General features: G+C 45.7%; 1 protein-coding gene across 1 annotated transcript in view; it reads left to right on the top strand.

Moving 5' to 3' along the window:
- Nucleotides 1-24,866, top strand: part of SRMS (src-related kinase lacking C-terminal regulatory tyrosine and N-terminal myristylation sites) — a 39,768-nt gene that overhangs the window by 14,330 nt on the left and 572 nt on the right. Inside the window, exons 2-7 of the mRNA XM_081917028.1 lie at nucleotides 184-305; nucleotides 6,520-6,686; nucleotides 9,730-9,871; nucleotides 11,048-11,203; nucleotides 18,124-18,305; nucleotides 21,858-22,014. Coding sequence (XP_081773154.1) covers nucleotides 184-305; nucleotides 6,520-6,686; nucleotides 9,730-9,871; nucleotides 11,048-11,203; nucleotides 18,124-18,305; nucleotides 21,858-22,014 — 926 coding nt within the window. The remainder of the gene's footprint in view (nucleotides 1-183; nucleotides 306-6,519; nucleotides 6,687-9,729; nucleotides 9,872-11,047; nucleotides 11,204-18,123; nucleotides 18,306-21,857; nucleotides 22,015-24,866) is intronic.

The following is a 24,866-nucleotide window of genomic DNA, read 5'->3' on the forward strand; positions in this document are numbered from 1 at the left end:
TTCGTCTTGCGAAGCAAGCCCATAGGAAATTCATTTTGCGAAGCACCTCCAAAACGGAAAACCCTTTCGTCTAGCGGGTTTTCCGTCTTGCGAGGCATTCGTCTTGCGGGGCACCACTGTATATCGAGAGAGGAAGGAAGCAAGCAAGCAAGAAAAAGATTTATATGTCACTTTCTTTTCCAGCTGGTACATAAGTGGGATTAGCAGAACCAATGCCAACCATCTCCTCCTCTCGCCTCCAAATCGCCATGGCTCCTTCCTCATCCGGGATAGTGAGAGTAACAAAGGGGAATACTCTCTATCAGGTAACCAAATCTCTCCTTATGCCTTCACGAGTGCTTTGAGCCAGCTGAACTGCCAATACCTGCCCCAAGGGAGTGTGTTCAATGTGGTTCCACGATGGAAGAATTCTCCATGCCTTCCTCAAACTGCATCTCCCATGGTTCCTTGGGAGTCAGCCTTGGCAGATACTAAAAACTGAGTCAGAATCTGTATGGCATAGATTGACATCTCATTTTTTCGATCCCTTTGCCACAGTTGAAGCTCAACGCTGGGGGGTTTAAAAAAACAATAATAATTCACAGACTAGGTAAAGGTAAAGGGACCCCTGACCATTAGGTCCAGTCGTGACCGACTCTGGGGTTGCGGCGCTCATCTCGCTTTATTGGCCGAGGGAGCCTGCGTACAGCTTCCGGGTCATGTGGCTAGCACGACTAAGCCGCTTCTGGCGAACCAGAGCAGTGCACGGAAATGCCGTTTACCTTCCCGCCGGAGCGGTACCTATTTATCTACTTGCACTTTGACGTGCTTTCGAACTGCTAGGTTGGCAGGAGCAGGGACCGAGCAACGGGAGCTCACCCCCTCGCGGGGATTCAAACTGCCGACCTTCTGATTGACAAGTCCTAGGCTCTGTGTTATTACCCACAGTGCCACCTGCGTCCCTCAATTCACAGACTACAAGGCAATAATTAATTATAATTTTTATTTGTTGGATTATTTACGCATTATTCACTGTAAGATATTTAAGATTGTTGTTTTCGGCATCCTTCTGTCTCAAGAGACAATGGAGTGCACATTCTCTAAGGGGGGCGCTGCCTGGGCAGCGTGTCTGGAGGTCCTGGGCTGCCTAGACAACAAGAACCCCCTCTCCGCTTCGCTGATGTGGTCCAAAGGAAAGCAGAGCAATACATTTGGCACCAGCTTGGCTGCAGGACTTGCCGGAAGAAGGCATAAAACAGTATGCCATCCAACCATCTTAGGGACTCCACTCCTAATTTGTGTAGGGTTTACTCCTTAGCCTTTTCTTCTTCCCAAGATGTCCTGCAAGGAAACAGGGACAGATTTTCCTCAGGGCTTTATCCCGAAGCCTTACACACAAATGAGTACAGCTGCAAGCCAGTGGAGGTTTAGGACCAGAGTTCTCCTTCTCCTAGAGGGGCCACCTAGCAGCTCAAAAGCACGTCAAAGTGCAAGTAGATAAATAGGTACCACTCCGGCGGGAAGGTAAACAGCGTTTCTGTGCACTGCTCTGGTTCGCCAGAAGCGCCTTAGTCATGCTAGCCACATGACCCGGAAGCTGTACGCCGGCTCCCTTGGCCAGTAAAGCGAGATGAGCGCCGCAACCCCAGAGTTGGCCATGACTGGACCTAATGGTCAGGGGTCCCTTTACCTTTTAGATGGACCACCTTGCCAGGTTGATGAGCCCCAACTGCCCCTCACGTCCCTCTACAGCATGTGCAGAAAGCTCCTTCTTGACCGCTATCAGTTAAAGCAATTTACAATCAGTCGAATGGGGTGTGTCCTAAAGTGTATATAAATATATCTCAGGTGCCAGCGGGCATGAGAAAGAGGTGAGTCTTCAGCATACCTGTCCATCCAGTTTCAGCATGCAACCAGCGACCGATGGTGGAACCAGACAGGGGGGCAGGCATTGCTCTCCTGCCTTCCCAGCACCAAATGTTAGCATGCTAGGCATAAGGTGGACAAGGCAATGGAGCCTGTCCAATGCTCCTGTTGCTGTACTTTGCTCCTAGCGCCTCTTAGGTATGATGAGAAGGCAGGTGAGCAAGGCTAAGCTACCTGTGCCGCCCCACCAACTGCTTCTACACAGACTTTATTCCTGCAGAGCTCCATAAGGCTCATTGTTTTAAGAGGTTCCTAACCCATGTGCCATGGGACGCAGGTGGCGCTGTGGGTTAAACCACAGAGCCTAGGACTTGCTGATCAGAAGGTGGGCGGTTCAAATCCCTGTGACAGGGTGAGCTCCCGTTGCTTGGTCCCTGCACCTGCCAACCTACCAGTTCAAAAGCACCTCGAAATGCAGGAAGGTAAACGGCGTTCCATTCACTGCTCTGGTTCACCAGAAGTGGCTTAGTCATGCTGGCCACATGACCTGGAAGCTGTACGCCAGCTCCCTCGGCCAGTAAAGTGAGATGAGCGCCGCAACCCCAGAGTCGGTCACGACTGGACCTAATGGTCAGGGGTCCCTTTACCTTTATATCACAAATGGAGACGCAGGTGGCGCTGTGGTCTAAACCACTGAGCCTCTTGTGCTTGTGGATCAGAAGGTCGGTGGTTCGAATCCCTGCGACGGAGTGAGCTCCTGTTGCTCTGTCCCAGCTCCTGCCAAACTAGTAGTTTAAAAGCACACTAGTACAAGTAGATAAAAAGGTACCACTGCAGTGGAAAGGTAAACGGCGTTACCGTGCGCTTTGGCTTCCGTCACGGTGTCCCGTTGTGCCATAAGTGGTTTAGTCCTGCTAGCCACAGGACCCGGAAAGCTGTTTGTGGACAAACGCCGGCTCCTTCGGCCTGAAAGCGAGATGAGCGCTGCAACCCCATCGTCGCCCTTGTCTGGAATCAACCTTTACCTATACAGTGGTACCTCAGGTTAAGAACTTAATTCGTACTGGAGGTTCGTTCTTAGCCTGAAACTGTTCTTAACCTGAGGTACCACTTTAGCTAATGGGGCCTCCCGCTGCCGCCATGCCACCGTGGCACAATTTCTGTTCTCATCCTGAAGCAAGGTTCTTAACCTGAGGTACTATTTCTGGGTTAGCGGAGTCTGTAACCTGAAGCGTCTGTAAACCAAGGTACCACTGTATCACAATATTGAAAAGCAGACATCACCCAGCACATAAGGGAGTTGTCCTTGAACGTAGGCACTCATCTTGGTGAGTAGAGGCTCCTGGGAACAATATCCTTGATGCAAGATCACTGCTGCCCTTTCATATATGTGTGTGAAAGGACAGATAAGAAGCGTTTCGCAATTGCTCTTGAGTTTGTTCCCAGCAAATGTGGGACGGCAGATTGGGCCACTTTGCAGAGGCAAAAGAAACTCTCAGGCTTACTGTACAAGGGAGTGGCAGGGAAGGTCAGGGAACTGGTCTGTTTGAGTACCTATTCTCACAGTCGTGGGGGTAGGGGAAGAGGGTGGAGGCGAGTTTCAAGCACTTTAAGCTTCTTTTTCAAGAGAAGGAAAGCAATCTGCAGAAGCGAAAGAGTCTGCACCTGTAAAATAAGAAACAATAGCTTTAAAAGTCTACATAAACCGGGGGCGGGGATTGCCACTGGAGCTCCGGTGCTGACCTCAGCATTCAAAGATAGCAGCAGCCAGCTTGTTCTTAGGATCTTTATCAACACCGTTTCCAGCGGATGTTTCCAGCTTGGTTAATTATAGGCGTGTTAAAGTTTCCACCTTTTTCTGGAAATAGCAACCCTCCAAAAACGAATCAGGCTCCAACATTCCGCGGCCACTGAGCATGCCCAGAGTTTTGGGCGATGCTGTTTTGGTGCTCCAACATAAAACGGAATGTGTGGATGCACTGAAGCCCATTGCATGGGCCGGTGTGTGTGTGTGTGTGTGTGTTTTAGATGCATGATGGCATTTTGCTGGGTCCCATCTATCACACCAAAGCACAGCCAAGCTATTTTATTTCCATTGTCCCAAAGGGGATTATCGATTTGTTTTTGTTCTTATTTTTGTTATGTATTTTGTGTTTTTTATATTTGTATTTTTATGTTGTGAATCTCCCTGAGACGGTATAGAAATTTAATAAATAAGAACATAAGAAAAACATTTTTTTTTAAAAAAAAAGCTGCTTTGTGCAAAACTGTTCTTGCACAAAACATCTGTATTAAAAATAAAAATAATAAAATTTGCCCTTGCAGGTACAGGAAAGGGAAAAGGGAATAAAAAACCTCTGCATCGAAATTCCTCAGGAATTAGACAGGGAGTTCAGGCACCCCAAAAGCTTGTATCAGCTGTGCTATTTTTCTAGAAAAAAAGCCCTCTGTGACAGTATTATGGGATGTAACCAGCTTACAGGCCCCCTCCCCCCCAAAAAAAAACACCCACACCCACAAGTGGCTTTTTAATATTGAGCCATTCGCAAAGCTGTCTTCATACCGATGAGGATGATCTCACTCCAGAAACTTTCTTGTACGGAATATCTTCTTGGATCTACAAATGCTAATTACTACACCGCACATACAAACATTCCCTCTCTCACATGTAATTATACTAAATTGTGAAACAAACAATGGTGTCCTTCCCACACAAGTCATTTGGTGCAAAGGATGAGACGGCCGCAGGCTAAGCGGTGACAGGGCACTAGCAAAAGTCTTCAGACTAACTCTAGAAGCTTGGCTAGTCCATTCCCATCATCAGATTTGGAGCCCACCTTGGAAGCACGCCAACGACGGTCTTTGGATTTCCTTCCAGGATTGTTGTAGATGGCAAGGACAGTTTCCATCCCTTTTCTTTCCGCTTTTCCAACCCCATGTCAAAACCATCATGCAGGAGGCCGAAATCTGGATTTTGGTGGCACTGTGGGTTAAACCACAGAGCCTAGGACTTGCTGATCAGAAGGTTGGCGGTTCGAATCCCCGCGACAGGGTGAGCTCCCGTTCCTCGGTCCCTGCTCCTGCTAACCTAGCAGATAATAGGTACTGCTCCGGCGGGAAGGTAAAGGGGTTTCCATGCGCTGCTCTGGTTCGCCAGAAGCGGCTGTACGCTGTACACTGTGGAAGCTATACGCCGGCTCCCTCGGCCAATAAAGCGAGATGAGTGCCGCAACCCCAGAGTCGTCCGCGACTAGACCTAATGGTCAGGGGTCCCTTTACCTTTACCTAAGAGGGAGAAGCCATGCTTGGAAGGCTAAGCAAATCAGTCTTTTTTTTAAAAAAAGATATTTATTAAAGTTTTATAGACAGAAAAAAGTTACAGAATATAAGAAAACAGAGAAAAAATAAAAATAAAAAAGTGCAAAAATACAAATGAAAAATGCAAAATACATGAAAAATAGATATAAAATAAAAATAATTAAAAACAGATCAATCTTTTCATGTCTTATATTACATTTACTTATTTCCCTTACCTCCTCGCACCTCCCTTTTTTGTATTCCAGTTCACATGGTTAATTCAGCAAATCCATTCCCTCTTTGTTTTTATCTTAATTCTATATCTTAACATATTAAAGCTTCATATTTTCGTCTGATTATCAATCCATTTTTACATATTCTTTTAACCTTGTTGCTAGAGCCGTTTCATTTCAATCCAACATCATTTTAGCATTCATTAATTTTACAATGCTTCTGCAAATAGTCTTTAAATTTCTTCCAATCTTCTTCCCCCAACTCTTCTCCCTGGTCTCGGATTCGGCCAGTCATTTCCGCCAGCAAATCAGTCTCTTAAGCTTAAGCCAAGAAATAGTATTCTCTATGAAATTGAATATCAATATACGTATAAAGGCTTTGAGAGTAGACCACGGAAGACGTCCAGAAAACTACCTTGGGGGTGTGCTACCTGCAAGCCGCAGTAAAAGCAAACCGGGGCCTCCTGGTTACTTGGACTGCCAGGGCGAAACAGGTGCAAAACGCAGGCAGCCTGTCGTCTACAACTTCATTAACGTCCATCTGCAACTTCACTAGCATCTCTCGGTATTGTGAACAACACCCAACTTATGTTTTGTTGGTACCTTCATGAACTTATCCTATCTTTAGAAGACAACTGAAGGCAGCCCTGTTTAGGGAAGTTTTTAATATTTAATGCTGTATTGTTTTTAACACTTGATTGGGAGCTGCCCAAAGTGGCTGGGGAAACTCAGCCAGATGGGCGGGGTATAAATAAATTATTATTATTATTATTATTATTATTATTATTATTATTATTATTATTAACTAAAAAGATAAAGAAAACAAAAGACTGAGTTAAGCACTTGAAAAACCCATTGAAATCAGATATTATAAGTTCATCTTAGGCTGGGCAATTCGTGAGTCTCTGTGGCTTTGCATAAGGTTTTGCATTTTTCTCAGAAGATTGATAAAGAATGTATAATCACTTTGGTAATTATTGTGTGTATATTAGCCGCCAACGTGTTGCAGGAGTCATACTACGTCTATCAGCAACACAGGTTGTGTTTTTCTAGCATGCTTGGAAACCAGGGCTAGCTCAAGACATATTTCTGGGGGCAGAGCAATCACGAGTTGTGTCATCTTCTCCTTCCCTTCAACCTTCAGTTCGGAACCATACCAAAGTGCGACATTTCAGAATCTACAAAGAGCCTGGAGGGAGTTTTTACTTGGAAAAGGGACACATGTTTCCAAATCTGGAGCAGCTCCTTGCCTACTACACAGCCAACTGGAATGTCATACATAGTCCCTTGCTTCATCCCTGCATCCAAAAGGTATGTTTTCCTATCTCATCACTCATTTCCTTCTGATCTTATGCATTACTTCTGTCTTCTGTATTACTTTTGTCCTCCTCTTATGCATTACTTCTGTCTTCCGCTTGTCTTCTGTATTACTTTTGTCCTCCTCTATCCATTCAGTATCTCCATGTAAGCCTTCCCTGACCTGGTGCTCTCCAGATGTTTTTGACTGGAACTCCCATCAGCTCTGGCTAGCATGGGGCTGCTCTATGTCTGTACACTCTGGAAACCAAACACAACTCTCTCCATTACATCTGATTGTCCCTCCCTCCATCTATTCATTTTTATTTGCGGTTCAGCCTGCACAATTTCAAATTCACATGCCACATCTTTGAAATTTGGGGGGCTTTGGGGGATAGGAACGCTGACACCCATAACCCAATGCATATTTTTCTGTGACTGAATTCTGTAGCCAAACGTCGAGACTCCGTGGCCATATTGGAAGTGGAAGTCTGAATTGTGACGCTTGTGGGTTTCATGCACACACACACAGTTTCAAAATTTATTATTGTTATTATTAAGTTCAGATTACATGGCAGAGGGAGGGGTTTCTAATTGACACAAAATTACAATTCAGCAATGAGAAATGTTGCCCTTGTACCTTTCCCCCGTATAAGATGGGATCCTCCTCCAGATTTTGCTGCCTTAGAAACATCACCCAGTTAGACACCTACCCAGTTTCCTTGCTATAGATTCCACACCTCCTAGTCACCTGCGCACACTTGCCAAATTTTCCTGGCCTCAAGCCAGGCCCCACCTAGAAACCTCAGCCTGTCTCCTTAATTAATGCCTCCCACCATCTTTTCCTACCTCTGATCAAGCAACACAAAACAGCAGGGTTGGGTTTGTCTGTCCGTCTGGTTTTTTCTCTCTCTTTAGTTCTTGTCATCCAGATTTTCTTTTCAAAATTTCTTTATATCATTTCCCTGTTTACAGTTACATTTCTTTCCCAGGAGTTTGGATGCTAACCAGAACCAAGCCCTTCAAACCAAACAGCCTGATCTTGTGCAGAGTTAGAAATACTTAATCCAGGGTCTCCAACATGGTGCCCGTGGGCACAATGGCACCCTTAAGTTATTCCCGTAGTGCTCATAAAACACCTGAGCCCTCTTCTCAATGTCCCTGTCTGTCTCTCCCGGTCATGAGGCTGGTTACCTTCTTCTCCCTTGAAAAGTACCGTATTTTTCGCTCTATAAGATGCACTTTTTCCCTCCTAAAAAGTAAGGGGAAATGTGTGTGCGTCTTACGGAGCGAATGCAGGCTGCGCAGCTATCCCAGAAGCCAGAACAGCAAGAGGGATCGCTTGCACCGCACACACGCTCCATGCGGCTCGTGAAAGGGAGCGCTGAGCAGAGCCTGGGATGCATACAGGCTCTGCTCAGAGCTCCCTTTAAAGAATATTTTTTCCCTTGCATTCCCCCTCTAAAAACTAGGTGCGTCTTATGGTCAGGTGTGTCTTATGGAGCGAAAAATACGGTACATAGAACTGAAGGAGGAAATGGCAAGAATGACACTCTTCCTCACTTCCTCCTTCTGCTCTATGTTCTTTTCAAGGCTCATATTAATGGTAATGGATCAGACATTTACTCATATCCTCTGGAAGAACACAGAGTGTGTTGGCACGCTTCCTTTCTGTCCGCTTCTCAGCGGGACTGATCCACCGGAGGGAGAGAGCAGTGAGGGGGTGACACGCATGGTGCCTTTGGACCTAAAACCACTGTTGACTCCTGACTCAAGTTTATTGAAATCACCTGAGATCATCTAACTCCACAAAGATCAGAGTCCACCTTCTTGTACTGGCAGAGACCATTTTGCATGGGGGTTTGATTCCTGACCCCTGCGTGCATCTGTAGAGCACACATAATCCTGCTCTGCCCAGTTGTGCCCTGTCCCAACCCCCCATTCTGCCCCATTCTGCCCTCTTCCAGATCCAAAACGACCCATGTATCGGGGGTCATGCATCAACTGGACGCATGCAAAATGGTCACTGAATGTACTGCCTTTCGGATTTTCTTGGTTAAAAGTGAGAATGCAATTCCCTACGTACAATTCCAAGTTGCAAATCTGCATTCTTTATTATATGGTTCCTGTGGTGTGTGACCTGTCAATCACCTTATCCACAGAATCATAGAGTTGGGACCCACAAGGCCATTCCTTCAATGTAGGGAGGCATCACAGCTAATAAATCCCTAACAGATGGCCATCCTACCTTTGTTTTTAAAAAAACCCTGATGGAGAGCCCACGAGCCATCAGGTAGGCCCTTCTGCCTGGGCAGGTGTACAGTTTCAGTGTAGTTGGAGATTTATTCCACGTGTCTGCAGTCATGGGATTGTTGTCTATCACATGCCAGTGTATGTTTTCATTCCACAGTGTGGGAAGTGATGGAGACAGGATGTTTTGGTATTACAGTGGTACCTCTGGTTGCGAACGGGATCCGTTCCGGAGGCCCGTTCGCAACATGAGAAGAACGCAACCCGCGTCTGTGCATGCACGGGTCACGATTCGCCGCTTCTGTGCATGCACATGACATCAGTTTGCGTGTCTGCACATGCACGAGCAGCGAAACCCGGAAGTAACCCTTTCCGGTACTTCTGGGTCGCCGCAGGACGCAACCTGAAAACGCTCAATGTGAAGCAAACGTAACATGAGATATGACTGTACTGTGTTCTGTGAAGTGGAACTATTGTCCTTTGTTCTTTCTCTCTTTGCTGTCTGATGAGAAAGGGGAAGGAACTAAAGCAGAAGGCTCTGAGTGTATTATATATAAATAAATGTAGATTAGCCAAAATGCTGCGCTACTGAGTTCTGTTACGCAAACTGTGAATACTCTGCAGATCCCTAAGTGTGCTAATGCTTTTCTGTGATGTTCGGGCAGAAGAAAGCTTTTGAAGCTCCCGAACGATCGACCAGGAGGAAGAGAACATGCCAGGTGGGCATGTGTCTCTGCCAGGGTCCTACACAAGAGTAGGACGCTCCTAACAAGTATCCCCCCCTCCCCGTGTGCCTGCCCTTTTTCAGAGGCCTACTGAAACGGACCAATGGGAACGTCCGCGCTCAGAGTTCCAGCTCTGGAGGAAGATGGGCGAAGGATGCTTCGGAGAGGTGTGGGAAGGAACGTGGAAGAACACAGTGCCGGTGGCCATCAAAATCATGAAGCAAGGTTTGTGGGGTGCAGAACATGCCATGGGTTGTGGAATCCTTCTTTCAGGGATGGGCTGTAGCTCAGGGGTACAGCAGAAGGTTCCTGCCTCAACCCTCAGCATCGTCAGGTAGGGCTGGAGACATCCCATCATCTCTGGCCATTGCTCACACCAGCTGGGACTCATGGGAATGGGAGTCCAACACAGGCTGTGGACACACCAGTGCCAGATTTACATATAAGCTAAATACGCTATAGGTTAGGGCCCCACTCTCTTGGGGGCCCCAAAAAAAATTTAAAGGAGAAAAAACTGGATGTACATTTCCAAAATATAATAAAAATAAAACCTACATACAGCAACAGTGTTCTGTGTTGCGTAGGCTCCTATGATGTAAGTCATGGGCCCCGCCTGCTAGCCTGCTCCCTAAAATATCACTGGTTTGCTCATTTCTATATACAGTGGTACCTCGGGTTAAGTACTTAATTCATTCTGGAGGTCCGTTCTTAACCTGAAACTGTTCTTAACCTGAAGCACCACTTTAGCTAATGGGGCCTCCTGCTGCTGCCACACCGCCGCCACACAATTACTGTTCTCATCCTGAAGCAAAGTTCTTAACCCGAGGTAATATTTCTAGGTTAGTGGAGTCTGTAACCTGAAGCATAGGTAACCGCCACACCGCCGCCACACAATTACTGTTCTCATCCTGAAGCAAAGTTCTTAACCCGAGGTAATATTTCTAGGTTAGTGGAGTCTGTAACCTGAAGCATAGGTAACCTGAAGTGTATGTAACCTGAGGTACCACTGTATAGGGTGCCTACATTCTGCATGGACTGGTTGCACAGCAATATGTGCAAATCACTTTAGATACCTATTAGGTCCAATAAACTACCATATAGCATATATTCAACACAAAAAACAGTGACAATTTGTTGTTCACGAAGGACAGCTGGACATATAAAGGGCCCCATTACCTTCCGTAGCTTAGGGCCTCATCAAACCTAAACGCAGCCCTGGAACACACCATTCGTGTAAAGCACACACACAGCCTGCCAAAGATTCCCAAGAACTGAAGTTTGTGAAGGGTGCTGGGAATTGTAGCTCTGTGAGGGGTAAGCTACTTTCCTGGAGGACCCCACTCATGGAATTTCCTCGAGAAATTTTTCACCCCTGCAGTATTTTTTGTCTTTCTTCCACAGCTGACATGAGGGATGACTTTGCCAAAGAGATCCAGAATTTGAAATGTTTGAAGCACACGAGGCTCATCAAACTCCTGGCCATCTGCTCTGTTGGAGAACCTGTCTACATCGTCACAGAGTTGATGAGGAAAGGGAACCTACATAGCTACCTCAACAGTGAGTATCACTCCGGCAGTTGCCCTGAACTTGATGCCCTACCACAGTGCTGGGATGTCAGAGAATCCCAACAAACAAACAAAAATGGAAACAAGAGCTAAAATTCCTGATATTCACTTACTCGCCCCATGTCCGGAATGAAAATTAATCCAGCAAATACAACCATATTGCAATTGTTGTTGCCACAAATGGTAAGGTAAAGGGACCCCTGACCATTAGGTCCAGTTGTGGATGACTCTGGGGTTGCGGCACTCATCTTGCTTTACTGGCCGAGGGAGCCGGCACACAGCTTCCGGGTCATGAGGCCAGCATGACTAAGCCGCTTCTGGAGAACCAGAGCAGCGCACGGAAACGCCGTTTACCTTCCTGCCAGAGCGGTACCTATTTATCTACTTGCACTTTGACGTGCTTTTGAACTGCTAGGTTGGTAGGAGCAGGGACCGAGCAACGGGAGCTCACCCCGTCACGGGGATTCAAACCACCGACCTTCTGATCGGCAAGTTCTAGGCTCTGTGGTTTAACCCACAGCGCCACCCTCGTCCCTGCCACAAATGGTACATCTTTCCCCATTTGCAATGCGTTTCTTTTGCACTGAAACAAACGGGGCACAATCGCACGACAACATAGCTTACATAGCCTGCAGAAGTTACATAATTTGTTGTGTAAATTACACAAGTTTTGCTGCAGAGAACAGCAAGACAAAGAGTGGTTTGGCAAAAGGCGAACTGCAGCAGAACAGAAACAGAGCTGCATGAGATAGGTACAGGGAAATATGGGAGATGGTTAGGGTTGCCATACGTCTAAAATTCCCCAGACATAACTGGTATTTGGGCCTCGGAAACAGTATCCAGGCAGAAATCACTGGAAGTGTAGATTTTGGTGAATTTCATTTAAAATAGCTCAAAAACTCTCTCTAGCAGGAGTCCTTATGTTGACTTCTGCTGGAGGCAAGTTAGTTAAATCTGGCCCTTAGTTTTAAGTTGCATTCTTGCCTATGTACCAGTATATATGCACATATAAAACTTTATTATTTGCATTTTCATTGTCCTTTCTGTTAGAATCATTCACATTTTGGTCACACTGTGGGGCCTCTGAAACCTGACTTAGCTTAAGCGCTCAGCATGCCTTTGCCTGTCACTGCCAGATAACTTATTTCTGACTTTATTGGACCACACAGCCCTCATCCTCTGAGCCACATTTTGACAAGGCGAAAAAAAGAGCCCAAACATGCTCATAGCTGACCAGTAAGGCCGCACCCATAACACATGTGCCCCTCCCCAAATCATGCTTAAAGTGAAGCCTGTCTAATAGATACTTTAAAAGATGTGCGCATCAGGACCCTGAAGTCTATGCCTAAAATAAAAGTAGTTTTGAAGAGAATTTTGTGGGTGCAAAACAGATATGCGCACCATTGCAAGTCACAGTGCTTCAACAACCCACACCACTGTTGTAAACAAAAATCTGCCCTTTTTCCCCTTATGGGCTTTCCAAGAGCCCATATAGAGTCCTTACGTAGGTTCCATATTGGTAGGAGAAAATAACAGAGGCCAACCAGAGAATATTGAGAAGCAAAGCAGCTAGTAAGCCTGATCTTTATTGATCTGTTGCAACAGGGTCCTCACTCACCACACGCAGGAGGGAGGAGGAACCCAGAACAATGGCACGCAAGGCCTTATATAGACATTTTAAATTCCCTGCCCTGGAGCTCAAGATCACCCCCAGGTACATCATACCTGCATCACAGAAAGGGCGGTCTACAGCAGAAATCTGAGTGCTTTGTTTACCTCCTGTCTGCCAGGTTACCTGTTTAATGGTCACTTGATTGGATTGCCTGGGGAGCCTGGCCAGTCTTTTGTAATGATAAATACTTAGTTCCTGGGCCAGGTCACAGGCTCACACCCTATTCATATCTTAAATGTGCCCTTAAGACAGGATTTGTGAAGGAAAAGACAATGGAGAGGCTTTTCCATTTCCCTTTGACCTTGCAGACAAAACATTTGGTCCCTTTGAGAATCAAAAATGGTTTCAGGTCGGTCTTCCTGTGCTGATCTATGTATGTGCTTGGTTGGTACACTTATGAACATTTAACGTGTATCTAAGACCTCAAAATTCCTATCACACCACGTTCCACATCAATCAATGGGTGCGTTGTGAAGTGAGCACACCTTGAGAAATCATTGTCGCTGCCGCCTACGTCTAAGTAGGAGGATTGCACATTGCAACAAATGTCCGAGCAACGAGGAAGCCTATTTTGCTCTCTGGAATGTCCGTGTGCATGTGCGTATAAGCATTACCATGCGCAGGCCTTTATTTTCTCTCCTGGCCCACAATGCATCACCTTTCAAAAGCACCCAGTTCCAGCTCCCTGCGCTTTGTTGCGCAACGTTTATAACTCACGGGTTCGCTAGAGAAAATTGATGCTTAGGACGAGCTCAACACCCCCAAAATCTCCTCCCTTCTGGGCAACCAGGATGTTTCAATTTGTCTGTACAGATCTCGTGAAAGGGCACCTCCCCTTTCAGCACCCAGGTGGCAACCACAACAAAAGAACACCCCTGTGGTGCAAATATTCTCTCTCGCCTTTTCCTCCCAGCTGAGAAAGGTTTGGCCCAGGAAGCCGGTTGAACAGCTTGCAAAGTAGGGCGTTCGTTCGCGAAAGACAATCTGCGGTGAACAACTTGACCTCCTTCTCAGTTCTTCTTTGTTACCCAAGGAGGGACAACTCCCAAGGAGAACAGGTCTAGGAGCCCCACTGATGAGGGAGAGCAGTCACCCTTCTTGGCTAAACGACTCCCCAACACTAGCTTTGTCTAATAACGAACTTCCTTATTGCACCCTGATGTCACCCGGAGGTTGGGAATTAAAATTGCATTGGCTTCTTATTTCACTGTTGTTTTTAAATGAAGCACCCGATCCGCAGAAAATTCAATTCAGCGGTAAAGAGCGGGTTTCTCAGGGGAACAGGGGAGCAAGTGGAAGTGGGGATGAGACTTTACACCATGGGCAGGCAAACTAAGGCCCAGGGGCCAGATCCAGCCCAATCGCCTTCTAAATCCAGCCCATGGACGGTCCAGGAATCGGTGTGTTTTTACATGTGCCCTTTTATTTAAAATGCGTCTCTGGATTATTATTGGGGCCTGCCTGGTGTTTTTACATGAGTAGAATGTGTGCTTTTATTTAAAATGCATCTCTGGGTTATTTGTGGGGCATAGGAATTCGTTCCATTTTTTCACCAAAATCTAGTCCGGCCCCCCACAAGGGCTGAGGGACGGTGGATTGGCCCCCTGCTGAAAAAATTTGCTGACCCCTGCTTTACACACAGCGGGGTTTTAGCCAATGTTAGTCTGACTCAGAGTAAACCCACTGAAATTAATAAATGTGACTATTTAGGTCCATTAATTTCAATTTGTCCACTCCAAATAAAAGCTTAGTTGGGTTCAACCTAGTGCCAGACTGCTGACAGTCTGATCATCGGCTTGCAACTGCAAAAAAATTAATGTGGGGCAGGAAACTTTTTTACGGCAAACAAGTAGGACAGGAGAATTCAAGGCTGTGTGGAGTCCATGCAATTGTCTGTTTTTTGTTCCTGGTTATTTCTTACCCGCCCTTCGCCCTAAAGTCAGGTTATGTAAACTGAAATTGAAATTGCAAAATAATGAGTAATCAACAAACCACAAAACAACCACAATGGAAGCAAAAAAAATGATGCATTTTGATAACACCATTCACAGGGAGGAGAAGTGCAAATTAGCACTTTAATCTGGGGCCTTTTAGAAGTGAGTGGGATGTTTTTTAATGTATTTCTTTATTTCTCTTGCCTTTAATGTATCCATATAGGGAGTTATTGTCTGCCTGGTTGGTTGGTTGTAGGTTGCATTGGGTTGCCCTGGGCAAGATAAAGCAACTCACAAATTAAATCAATAAATAAGCTGCAAAGACTCAGCCCAGATAGACCTTAATGGGGAAGGAGTTCCACAGTTTGGGGGCCACCGCAGAGAAGTCTCCACCACAAACCACTGCACACCAGACCTCTGAGGGTGCCAGCATCAAGGCCTTCTCCACTCGTCTCAATAGCAAAGAAGCCAGTACCCTGAGAAATTGCAGGGTGTTTTTTTTTTTTTTTTACACAACCTGGAATGAGAATTTCATCTATGCCTAATACCCTTTAGGGCTCCCATACTTCCAGACATTTTCCCAGACGTTAATGGGATTTCATAGGCAGAATAGACAATTGAAAAATCACAGTTTCTTTCGGTATTTTTTTTAAAAAAAGCTTTCAGGGTGTCCTGAAATATGACAACATGGTAAGACAAAGGCCTGAGGCAGAGCAGTGACTAAGCCACAAATCAGGATGTCAACTCCTTGTTTAATTGTGCACCTGCCAAAACCCGAGAATATTCTTTTAAGAAAATTGACTCTATCGAGAATGTATTTGATTCTCCAAAGCATCAGAGCTCAAGCTCCCCCGAAGTCTAGAGAGGCTTCAAAGCAGATTAGATGAATTTTTGAAGGAAGGGGCTCCTAGTGGGTGGCTATCAACCATGGTTCTCCCCCTACTGTCAGGCAAGGTGGCAAGGTAGAGGCAAGGTGTCTCTGAATGACACTCGCATGAGATCATTAGCAGAGGGAGGGTTGTTAGGCTCAGGTCCTGTTTGCAGGCTTCCCATAGGCATCTCATGGGCCACTGAAAACATAATGGAAAATTTTATGAACATTATGCACACAAGTACAGGTTATGAGGAGGGACACAGGTGGTGCTGTGGGTTAAACCACAGAGCCTAGGACTTGCCGATCAGAAGGTCAGCAGTTCGAATCCCCGCGACGGGGTGAGCTCCCGTTGCTCGGTCCCTGCTCCTGCCAACCTAGCAGTTCGAAAGCACGTCAAAGTAAAAGTAGATAAATAGGTACCGCTCTGGCGGGAAGGTAAACGGCGTTTCCGTGTGCTGCTCTGGTTCGCCAGAAGCGGCTTAGTCATGCTGGCCACATGACCCGGAAGCTGTACGCCGGCTCCCTTGGCCAGTAAAGCAAGATGAGCGCCGCAACCCCAGAGTCAGCCACGACTGGATCTAACAGTCAGAGGTACCTTTACCTTTACCGGTTATGATCTCCCAAGAAACCCTAAAATAACTCTCTTTTTCATCATTCTGAAGTCATTAATAATGATTTACAACTCATTGCTATGGGGCTAACAACAGCAAAACAGTGCATTGCACAAAAATGGAAAACAATAACCCATAACTCATTGGTTATGGAAAACGTGGCAAACTATCTTAATGATAAAACTTGCATATAAGAAAAACACATTACATAAAAATCAAGAAAACAAATTTATTGAGGAATGGGCCTTATTCTTACATTTCTGGAATGACAATGTAAATATATTTTTCCTTTAAAATTTATTCTTGGCACCAGTGCTTTTTTTTCCTGGGGAGATAAAGGAGTATGCATACCCCTAAACATTTTGTGAATCTTTGTACTTTTGTCCATTTACTGTATTTCTTTTCCCTGATTTGAACTATAAAATGGTGATTTTCTTGAATCAAAGTGGGAGTACCCCTAAACATTTTTTTTTAAGCACTGCATGGCACTATAGAATTCTTTTATTACCCCTTCTCCCCTCCACATGCCTTTTGGCAACTGTCAGGGCTGCCTCTAGGTCCCAGCTCACAGAGGACCAACGCTAGTCAGTAGTAACGTACAAAAGTCTTTATTGACGATTAGTTTCCATTTCCAAACCGCAGCGTGCAGCTCTACGTCTAGAAGCTAGACCGGCGAAGCTCCATCTGAGTCTCCGCCCCCTGTACACCAGTTTAAGACTCTAGCCTTACTCCACCTCTTCCGTTGCTCTTTCCTCCTCTGGGTCCTTCTGCCCCCTGGGGTTTCCTCCTTTCTGGACTCTTCTGACGCTGACCCCCCTGACTCTTGTCCCTCCTTTCGGCGGGCTTTCGGACCTGGCTCCCTATCCGGGCTATCTGCTGTGCCGCTCGCCTGTACATTTGAACTTGGCGCGCGCGCCCAGCCGGCAACCTTCCTCTCGACCGTTTCCCCGCTCTCCGATGGAGGCGTGGTCAATCCTGACTCATCTCCTCTCGCTGGTGGTGGGAACACTGGTCCCGATGCCTGGGACTCCTCCCCCCCACTGCGCTCTGGTGGGGAAGCTGGTCCTGATTTCCAACTGCTGCTCTGGGAGTCCCCGCTGGCCCCTTCCTTCTGGGGTGTCCCCCTTGGCACCCCCCTTGCCCTGGCCATCGGCGCCCCCTTCTGCGAGTCTTCTGATTCGCTGGACAGACTCCAGGAATCCCTCGGGCCACTGTCACCCCCTACACTGCCCTCGGATTCCTCCCCCTCGCTCTCCATTTCCTCCCTCTCCTGTGCCTCTGCTCCTGAGCCCCTGACAGCAACAGATTGCAATAATATAATATGAATAAATTTATTTAAAAGAACAAAAAAACTGTTATGTACTGATGTTCTCACCCTGGGCCAACAGGGGGATACTGTAGATAGTTATGCAAATAAGGGATTGAAAGTGACGTTCAGTGATTGGATAGTTTTAGAAAATTGTTACAGTTACGTTGTACTGGAGCTCTATATAAGCAGGCTCAGTTCTGTTCTGGCCTGTGAATAAACAAGAGCTGTTTGAAGAATCGCTGTGTCGTCTGATATGTTCACCCACAACAAAAACCAAGGTGCAGAACTAGATGAAACTTTGGCCTCATCCAGTACGACTCTTCTTATGCTCATATGCATGTATTGAAGACAAGGTCTTCAAGACAGCAAAGAGAATGTCATCTGTTTCCTGTTTGCACCAAGTATAAAAAACAGCAAGTGAGGTTTGAACCAGTTTTGGCAATAAGTGGAGGTTAACTCACTCCTTCTGTTTGTTTGTTTGTTTGTTTGTTTGTTTGTTTGTTTGTTTGTAGGTGCAGCAGGGAAAGAACTGACCACACACCACTTTCTCAGCATCTCTTGCCAAGTGGCCGATGGCATGACCTACTTGGAAGAACAACACGTTGTCCACAGAGACTTAGCAGCCAGGAACATTCTGGTGGGAGAAGATCTCGCTTGCAAAATCGCAGACTTTGGTCTTGCCAGGCTCCTCAAGGTTTGTTCAAGGAAGCCTTGGAGACATGGCTGGTTCCTTTTTATAAATATAAAAGATATTTATTAAAGTTTAACAATTACAAAGAAAGAAAAACAGACAATAATAATCAAAAGTACAGGAAAATACAATGCTAAAAAAAAAGAGAGAAAAGAAAAAAAGAAAACCCAAAAACAATACAGTTAAACAATAACATTTAAAAACAATAACATCCAATATTTTCATATCTTTATCTTTCATTTACTTATTTCCATGACTTCCTCACGCCTCCCTTTTTGTATTCTTAATTCATAATTGTTTCAGCAAGTCCTTTCCCTCTTTCTCAGATTTTATTCCATAATTTATCTTAACGCAATTTAACCTTAAATTTTACCCTTTACCTATTAACAATCCATTTTAACTTAATTCTTTATAACCTTTCTGCTAAGACCATGTAGGTTCATTCCATCATCTTTCTAACATTCATTAATTTTACAATACTTTTTTAAATATACTTTACATTTTTTCCAATCTTCTTCCATCGACTCTTCTCCCTGGTCTCGGATTCTGCCAGTCATTTCTGCCATTTCCATGTAGTCCATCAGTTTCATCTGCCATTCTTCCCTGGTGGGTAGATCTTGTGTCTTCCAATACTTTGCAATAAGTATTCTTGCTGCTGTTGTGGCGTACATAAAAAACGTTCTATCTTTCTTTGGCACCAATTGGCCGACCATGCCCAGGAGAAAGGCCTCTGGTTTCTTCAAAAAGTTATATTTAAATACCCTTTTCATTTCATTATAGATCATCTCCGAGAATGCCTTCATCTTTGGGCATGTCCACCAAAGGTGAAAGAAAGTACCTTCTGTCTCCTTACATTTCCAGCATTTATTGTCAGGCAGATGGTAAATTTTTGCAAGCTTGACTGGTGTTGAGTACCACCTATAGATCATTTTCATTAAATTCTCTTTTAAGGCATTACATGCCGTAAATGTCATACCAGTGGTCCAGAGATATGGCTAATTCCTGCCTATCTAACTCCTTTCATTGAAGGGGTTCGCATGAGCCTATAGAAAAGAATCCACAATGTGCTTTTTTGAAACTTTTCATACTGCAGATGCTCAGGGGTGGGGGCAGGTAGAGGTACTGTCCTACTTTTATTGCAGTGATGTAAACAAAATCTGCCCCTTTTCCCTTATGGGGTATCCAAGAGCCTGTATAGAGTCCTTAAGTGGGTTCCCTATTGGTAGGAGAAAATAACAGAGGCCAACCAGAATATTGAGACACAAAGCAGCTAGTAAGCCTGATCTTTATTCAACTGTTGCAACTCACCACATGAAGAAGGGAGAAGGAACCCAGAACAATGGTGCGCAAGCCCTTATACAGACTTTTGAAGTTGCCCACCCTCTAGCCCAAGACCATCCCCCAAAAACATCATACATACATCACAGAAGGAGGCGGTCTCCAACAGAAATCCTGTCTGCCAGGATACCTGACAATGGTCACTGATTGCTCTACCTGGGCAGCCCAGCCATTCTTTTGTGATGGTAAATACTTTAATTCCTGAATCCAGGTCACAAGCTCACCCTAGGTAAAGGTAAAGGTACCCCTGCCCGTACGGGCCAGTCTTGACAGACTCTGGGGTTGTGCGCCCATCTCACTTAAGAGGCCAGGGGCCAGCGCTGTCCAGAGACACTTCCGGGTCATGTGGCCAGCGTGACAAAGCTGCATCTGGCGAGCCAGAGCTGCACACGGAAACGCCGTTTACCTTCCCGCTGGTAAGCGGTCCCTATTTATCTACTTGCACCCGGAGGTGCTTTCGAACTGCTAGGTTGGCAGGCGCTGGGACCGAGCAGCGGGAGCGCACCCCGCCGCAGGGATTCGAACCGCCGACCTTTCGATCGGCAAGTCCTAGGCGCTGAGGCTTTAACCCACAGCGCCACCTGCGTCCCTAAGCTCACCCTATTCATACACAAATACGCCCTTCAGACAGGTAAGCAAAGGACAATAGAGAGACTTTTCCATTTCCTTCCCCATCTGAGGTCAATTTGGGAGAGTCAAAATGGCTTCTGGATTGCTCTCCTGTACTATTTCAGACACGCATGTTTACATACCTATGTATGTGTTTGCCTTGTAAATTTATGAACATTTAATTTATATATTTGAGACCTTTAATTCTTGTAACAGCAGTGTAGGGTCAGTGTGCCCTTCCTGAAGGCAAAAATGTGGTAGCATTGGGGAAACGTCACAGCGTAAGTAATAAATGTGTGGACAGTCCAGTATAAATCCACAACTTTTATTGCATCAATGGCATGTTGCAGAATTTGCATGCATACACACACACACACAAACACACACACATACACACTCATTCTGGAGAGATCCTAAATCTGATGTGTGATATATTGTTGTTGTTGTTTAGTCATTTAGTCGTGTCCGACTCTTCGTGACTCCATGGACCAGAGCTCAGCCGGCACTCCTGTCTTCCACTGCCTCACGCAGTTTGGTCAAACTCATGCTGGCAGCTTCGAGAACACTGTCCAACCATCTCGTCCTCTGTCGTCCCCTTCTCCTTGTGCCCTCCATCTTTCCCAACGTCAGGGTCTTTTCCAGGGAGTCTTCTCTTCTCATGAGGTGGCCAAAGTATTGGAGCCTCAGCTTCACGATCTGTCCTTCCAGTGAGCACTCAGGGCTGATTTCCTTCAGAATGGAGAGGTTTGATCTTCTTGCAGTCCATGGGACTCTCAAGAGTCTCCTCCAGCACCATAATTCAAAAGCATCAATTCTTCAACGATCAGCCTTCTTTATGGTCCAGCCATAATGCAGTATGAGATGTGTGAGATGCATTATGGCATTTCCTTAAGTCTTCTTTTTTTGCTAAATCAGCTATAGGATGGAGAATTAGATTGAACCTGCTTTCTACGTGGAAGCGGTCCTAATTCCCCAACACTAACTCACAACCTCAATCCAATTTCCCTCACCCCAGAAGCTACTCTAGCCATGGAACTGAAATCATTTTGGCACTTACAAATTTGTGGTGGCAGAACATGAAAGGAAGAAGGTGGAAGAGGCTCCTTTAAATGCGTGCTCAAATTCTGCTTAAAGCTGTCCCCGGGTATCAAATATTTGGCCATGGACACAAGATGTAGTTGCTAGAACAGGCCTTTGATCATTTGACAGCTTTAGCTTCTGAGGTCTCTTCCAGAGAACCAGCTTCTTATGCGTCCTGATTTCTCGGCGCAAAGTTTGCAGGCAAGATAGACAACATCAGTCTATTTATTCAGATTTGTTTACAGGGAGGTTAGACTATATGGAGCCTAGCAAGTGCTATCACACACTTTCCAGAGAATTTCTCTTTCGCTTTTCTTATTGCAAAAAAGTTTGTTGTTTGGGGAAAGTGGCTTCGTTGCGCAAGACCTCTCAAATGACTGAAACTGTGTGACTATGAATTCACTGGTACATGACTGAATCCCACCCCGAAATAGCAGAAGTCTAGAAACACCCTCAGGTATAGAAGCAGCTTTCAGGTGAATAATTTTGATGGCTCTTGTTAAGAACCCAATCTTGGCTTCCTTCCAGGATGATGTTTATTCCACCACGGGCAACGCCATGATCCCTGTGAAATGGACGGCGCCAGAAGCAGCTATCTACCAGACCTACTCTCCCAAATCGGACGTTTGGTCCTATGGGATTTTTCTCTATGAGGTGTTTACGTATGGACAATGCCCATATGAAGGTAAAGTATTCAAGAAACAGTCATTGCCCTGCTGTAATTTTAGTTAGGCTTCCACAACCTCAGCCCTCCAGATGTTCTGAGACTACAATTCCCATCATACCTGACCACTGGTCCTGCTAGCTAGGGATCATGGGAGTTGTAGGCCAAAAACATCTGGAGGGCCGCGTTTGAGGAATTAGTTGCTTAAAATGAAGTAGTAGTAGTAGTAGTAGTAATAATAATAATAATAATAATAATAATAATAATAATAATTTATTATTTATACTCCACCCATCTGGAGTATTTAATTTATATTTGAGACCTTCAAGTTCTTATAACAGAAACTTTAAAAGGAATTTCAGGCGTCGGTAATAATATCTAAATTGCTTCAGGTTATCTCAGAACTGAAAGGACATAAACTATGTGAGATCCAATTAACCCAAAGTCCACCGCTGGGCAATACCTTTATCAGGATCAATCAATAACTCAGGAAAACGTAACTCACTTTCAAGTTCTCCAAAACTCTTCATCAGGCAAGACGTTACACAAATTTGGAAAGCGGCTGGAGGAAGGAAAAATTAGGCTGGATTTTACAGCCATGGGATCTACTTAAACTGGAGATTGCAGACTAATTACCTCCCAGGTGCTAAGATAATCAGAAAACGGGATCCCTTGCAGACTGCCTTTTTATGGAGTATTCATTCTGAATTGTTTTCTGGGGGAATTCTATAGCACTACATCAAGTAATGTCACCCCACAGTTTCTTGTGAATTTTCACATCACTTTCCCGAACACAGAAAGCCCAATATTTTGGAAGGAAACCGCATTTGTTGCCGAGGGATCTTAACAGAGCAACCTGCATTTGGCAATATGTAACAGGGACAGTCTGGAAGCCCCCTAAGACGAAGAATTGAAAAATGTCTCCTTACCCCCACTAGCTAGGAGAAAACAAAACCTGGCTGACAACCCAGTTCTGCCCCACATCTTAAACCAGGTTGGGCAAACACTTTCAGCCTAAGGCAGTGATGGCCAAACTTGGCCCTCCAGCTGTTTTGGGACTACAACTCCCATCATCCCTAGCTAACAGGACCAGTGGTCAGGGATGATGGGAATTGTAGTCCCGAAACAGCTGGAGGGCCAAGTTTGGCCATCACTTTGCATTTGCTTCTATGCAACTTCACCCTTGGAGGCGTGGCAAGAGTCAAAAGTGGGTGGGGCAGCAACAAGAGGGCGGAGCAAATTTTTACATTTGCTCAGTAAGCCAATAGGGTCCACACACACACACACACACACACACACACACACACACACAGCTTCTGTCCTCCATCCAGCAAGAGGGGTTATCAGAGTTCAAGGACCCAAGGTGAGAAGCAGAGTTGCTGAGGGGTCTGGCCTGTGGGGCTGCATTTGGTCCTCGGATGCAAGGCTACCATAGACTAATATCAAAGACTCATAGAGTTGGAAGGGACCCTGAAGGGATCCAATCCAACCCCCTGTAATGAAGGAATCTGCAGCTGTCCCATACAGGGCCCGAACCCACAACCTTTGCACCACGCTCTAACCAACTGAGCTATCCATGCCTGACTCTTGCCTGCAACAAAACACCCCAGGTTTCTGGGCAGGCATAGAGCGGAAATGAAGAGGAACGCAGCGGTCGTACTTGTGGCAAAGCCTGTGTTTAATGTATATATTGTGGATGCCACTGTGGTCTAAACCACTGAGCTTCTTGGGCTTGCTGATCAGAAGAATCTCCGCAATGGAGTGAGCACCTGTTGTTCTGCCCCAGCTCCTAGCAGTTTGAAAGCATGCCAGTGCAAGTAGATAAATAGGTACCATGTGGCAGGAAGGTAAACAGTGTTTCCGTGTGCTCTGGTTTCTGTAATGGTGTCCCATTGCGCCAGAAGCGCTGGCCACATGACCCGGAAAGCTGTCTGTGGACAAACACCGGCTCCCTTGGCCTGAAAGCGAGATGAGCGCTGCAACCCCATAGTTGCCTTTGACTGGACTTAACCATCCAGGGGTCCTTTACCTTTACCTTTTTATGTATATATTAATGTAATAAATAATATCTATCTAATACCTGGATACAGTGGATGCTCGGGTTGCGAACGTGATCCGTGTGGGAGGCACGTTCGCAACCCGCAGTGTCCACAACCCGCAGCGCCGCGTCTGCGCACGTGCAGGTTGCGATTCAGTGCTTATGCGCAAAGCGCAATTTAGCGCTTCTGTGCATGCGCGACCACCAAAACCCAGACATAACTGTGGCGATCACACAGGGTCCCCAGAGGTTTCACCCTCTATTGATCCCTGTGCCACCATTTTATTTCTCGCTGCCACCACCCAGGCCCAAGCTGGTACAATACTGAGTCCAGTCAGGTTTAAATTGGAACATAAACTTCTGTTTATTTATTGCAGTTTAACAAGTGTGTAGTTTCATAAACGGTATCGGTCCATTACAATCATAGGATGCCTATCCAGACCTATAACCTCCGCTACCTGCTCTCACTCCCTAAACCACCTCTCAGATATTTACTCGTTTTCCTAGCTCCTAACTGTTCCTGACTCAGTTTATTTCGCTACCCTAACTCAACCTCCCCACAGACTCTATCCCAATTCACTCCCACTCCAACCAACCACTCAACTCCCAAACAACTCCCCCCTTCGCCCCTCCCAGAGCTGGTTTTATAGTCCCTCTGACTCCACCCCATGGCTTCTGATTGGGTAACCTGTTTAACTATTTCACCTCCAGCACTCTCATATGTTAACATCACAGTAACCCGTTCCGGTACTTCCAGGTTTTGGCGCGTCCGTAACCCAAAAAAAACACAACCTCAAGCGTCTGTAAGCCGAGGTATGACTGTATATATTATTGC

The sequence above is a fragment of the Podarcis melisellensis genome, assembly GCF_964234715.1.
Source record: "Podarcis melisellensis genome assembly, chromosome: 6".
In the NCBI taxonomy this organism is placed as follows: Eukaryota; Metazoa; Chordata; class Lepidosauria; order Squamata; family Lacertidae; genus Podarcis; species Podarcis melisellensis.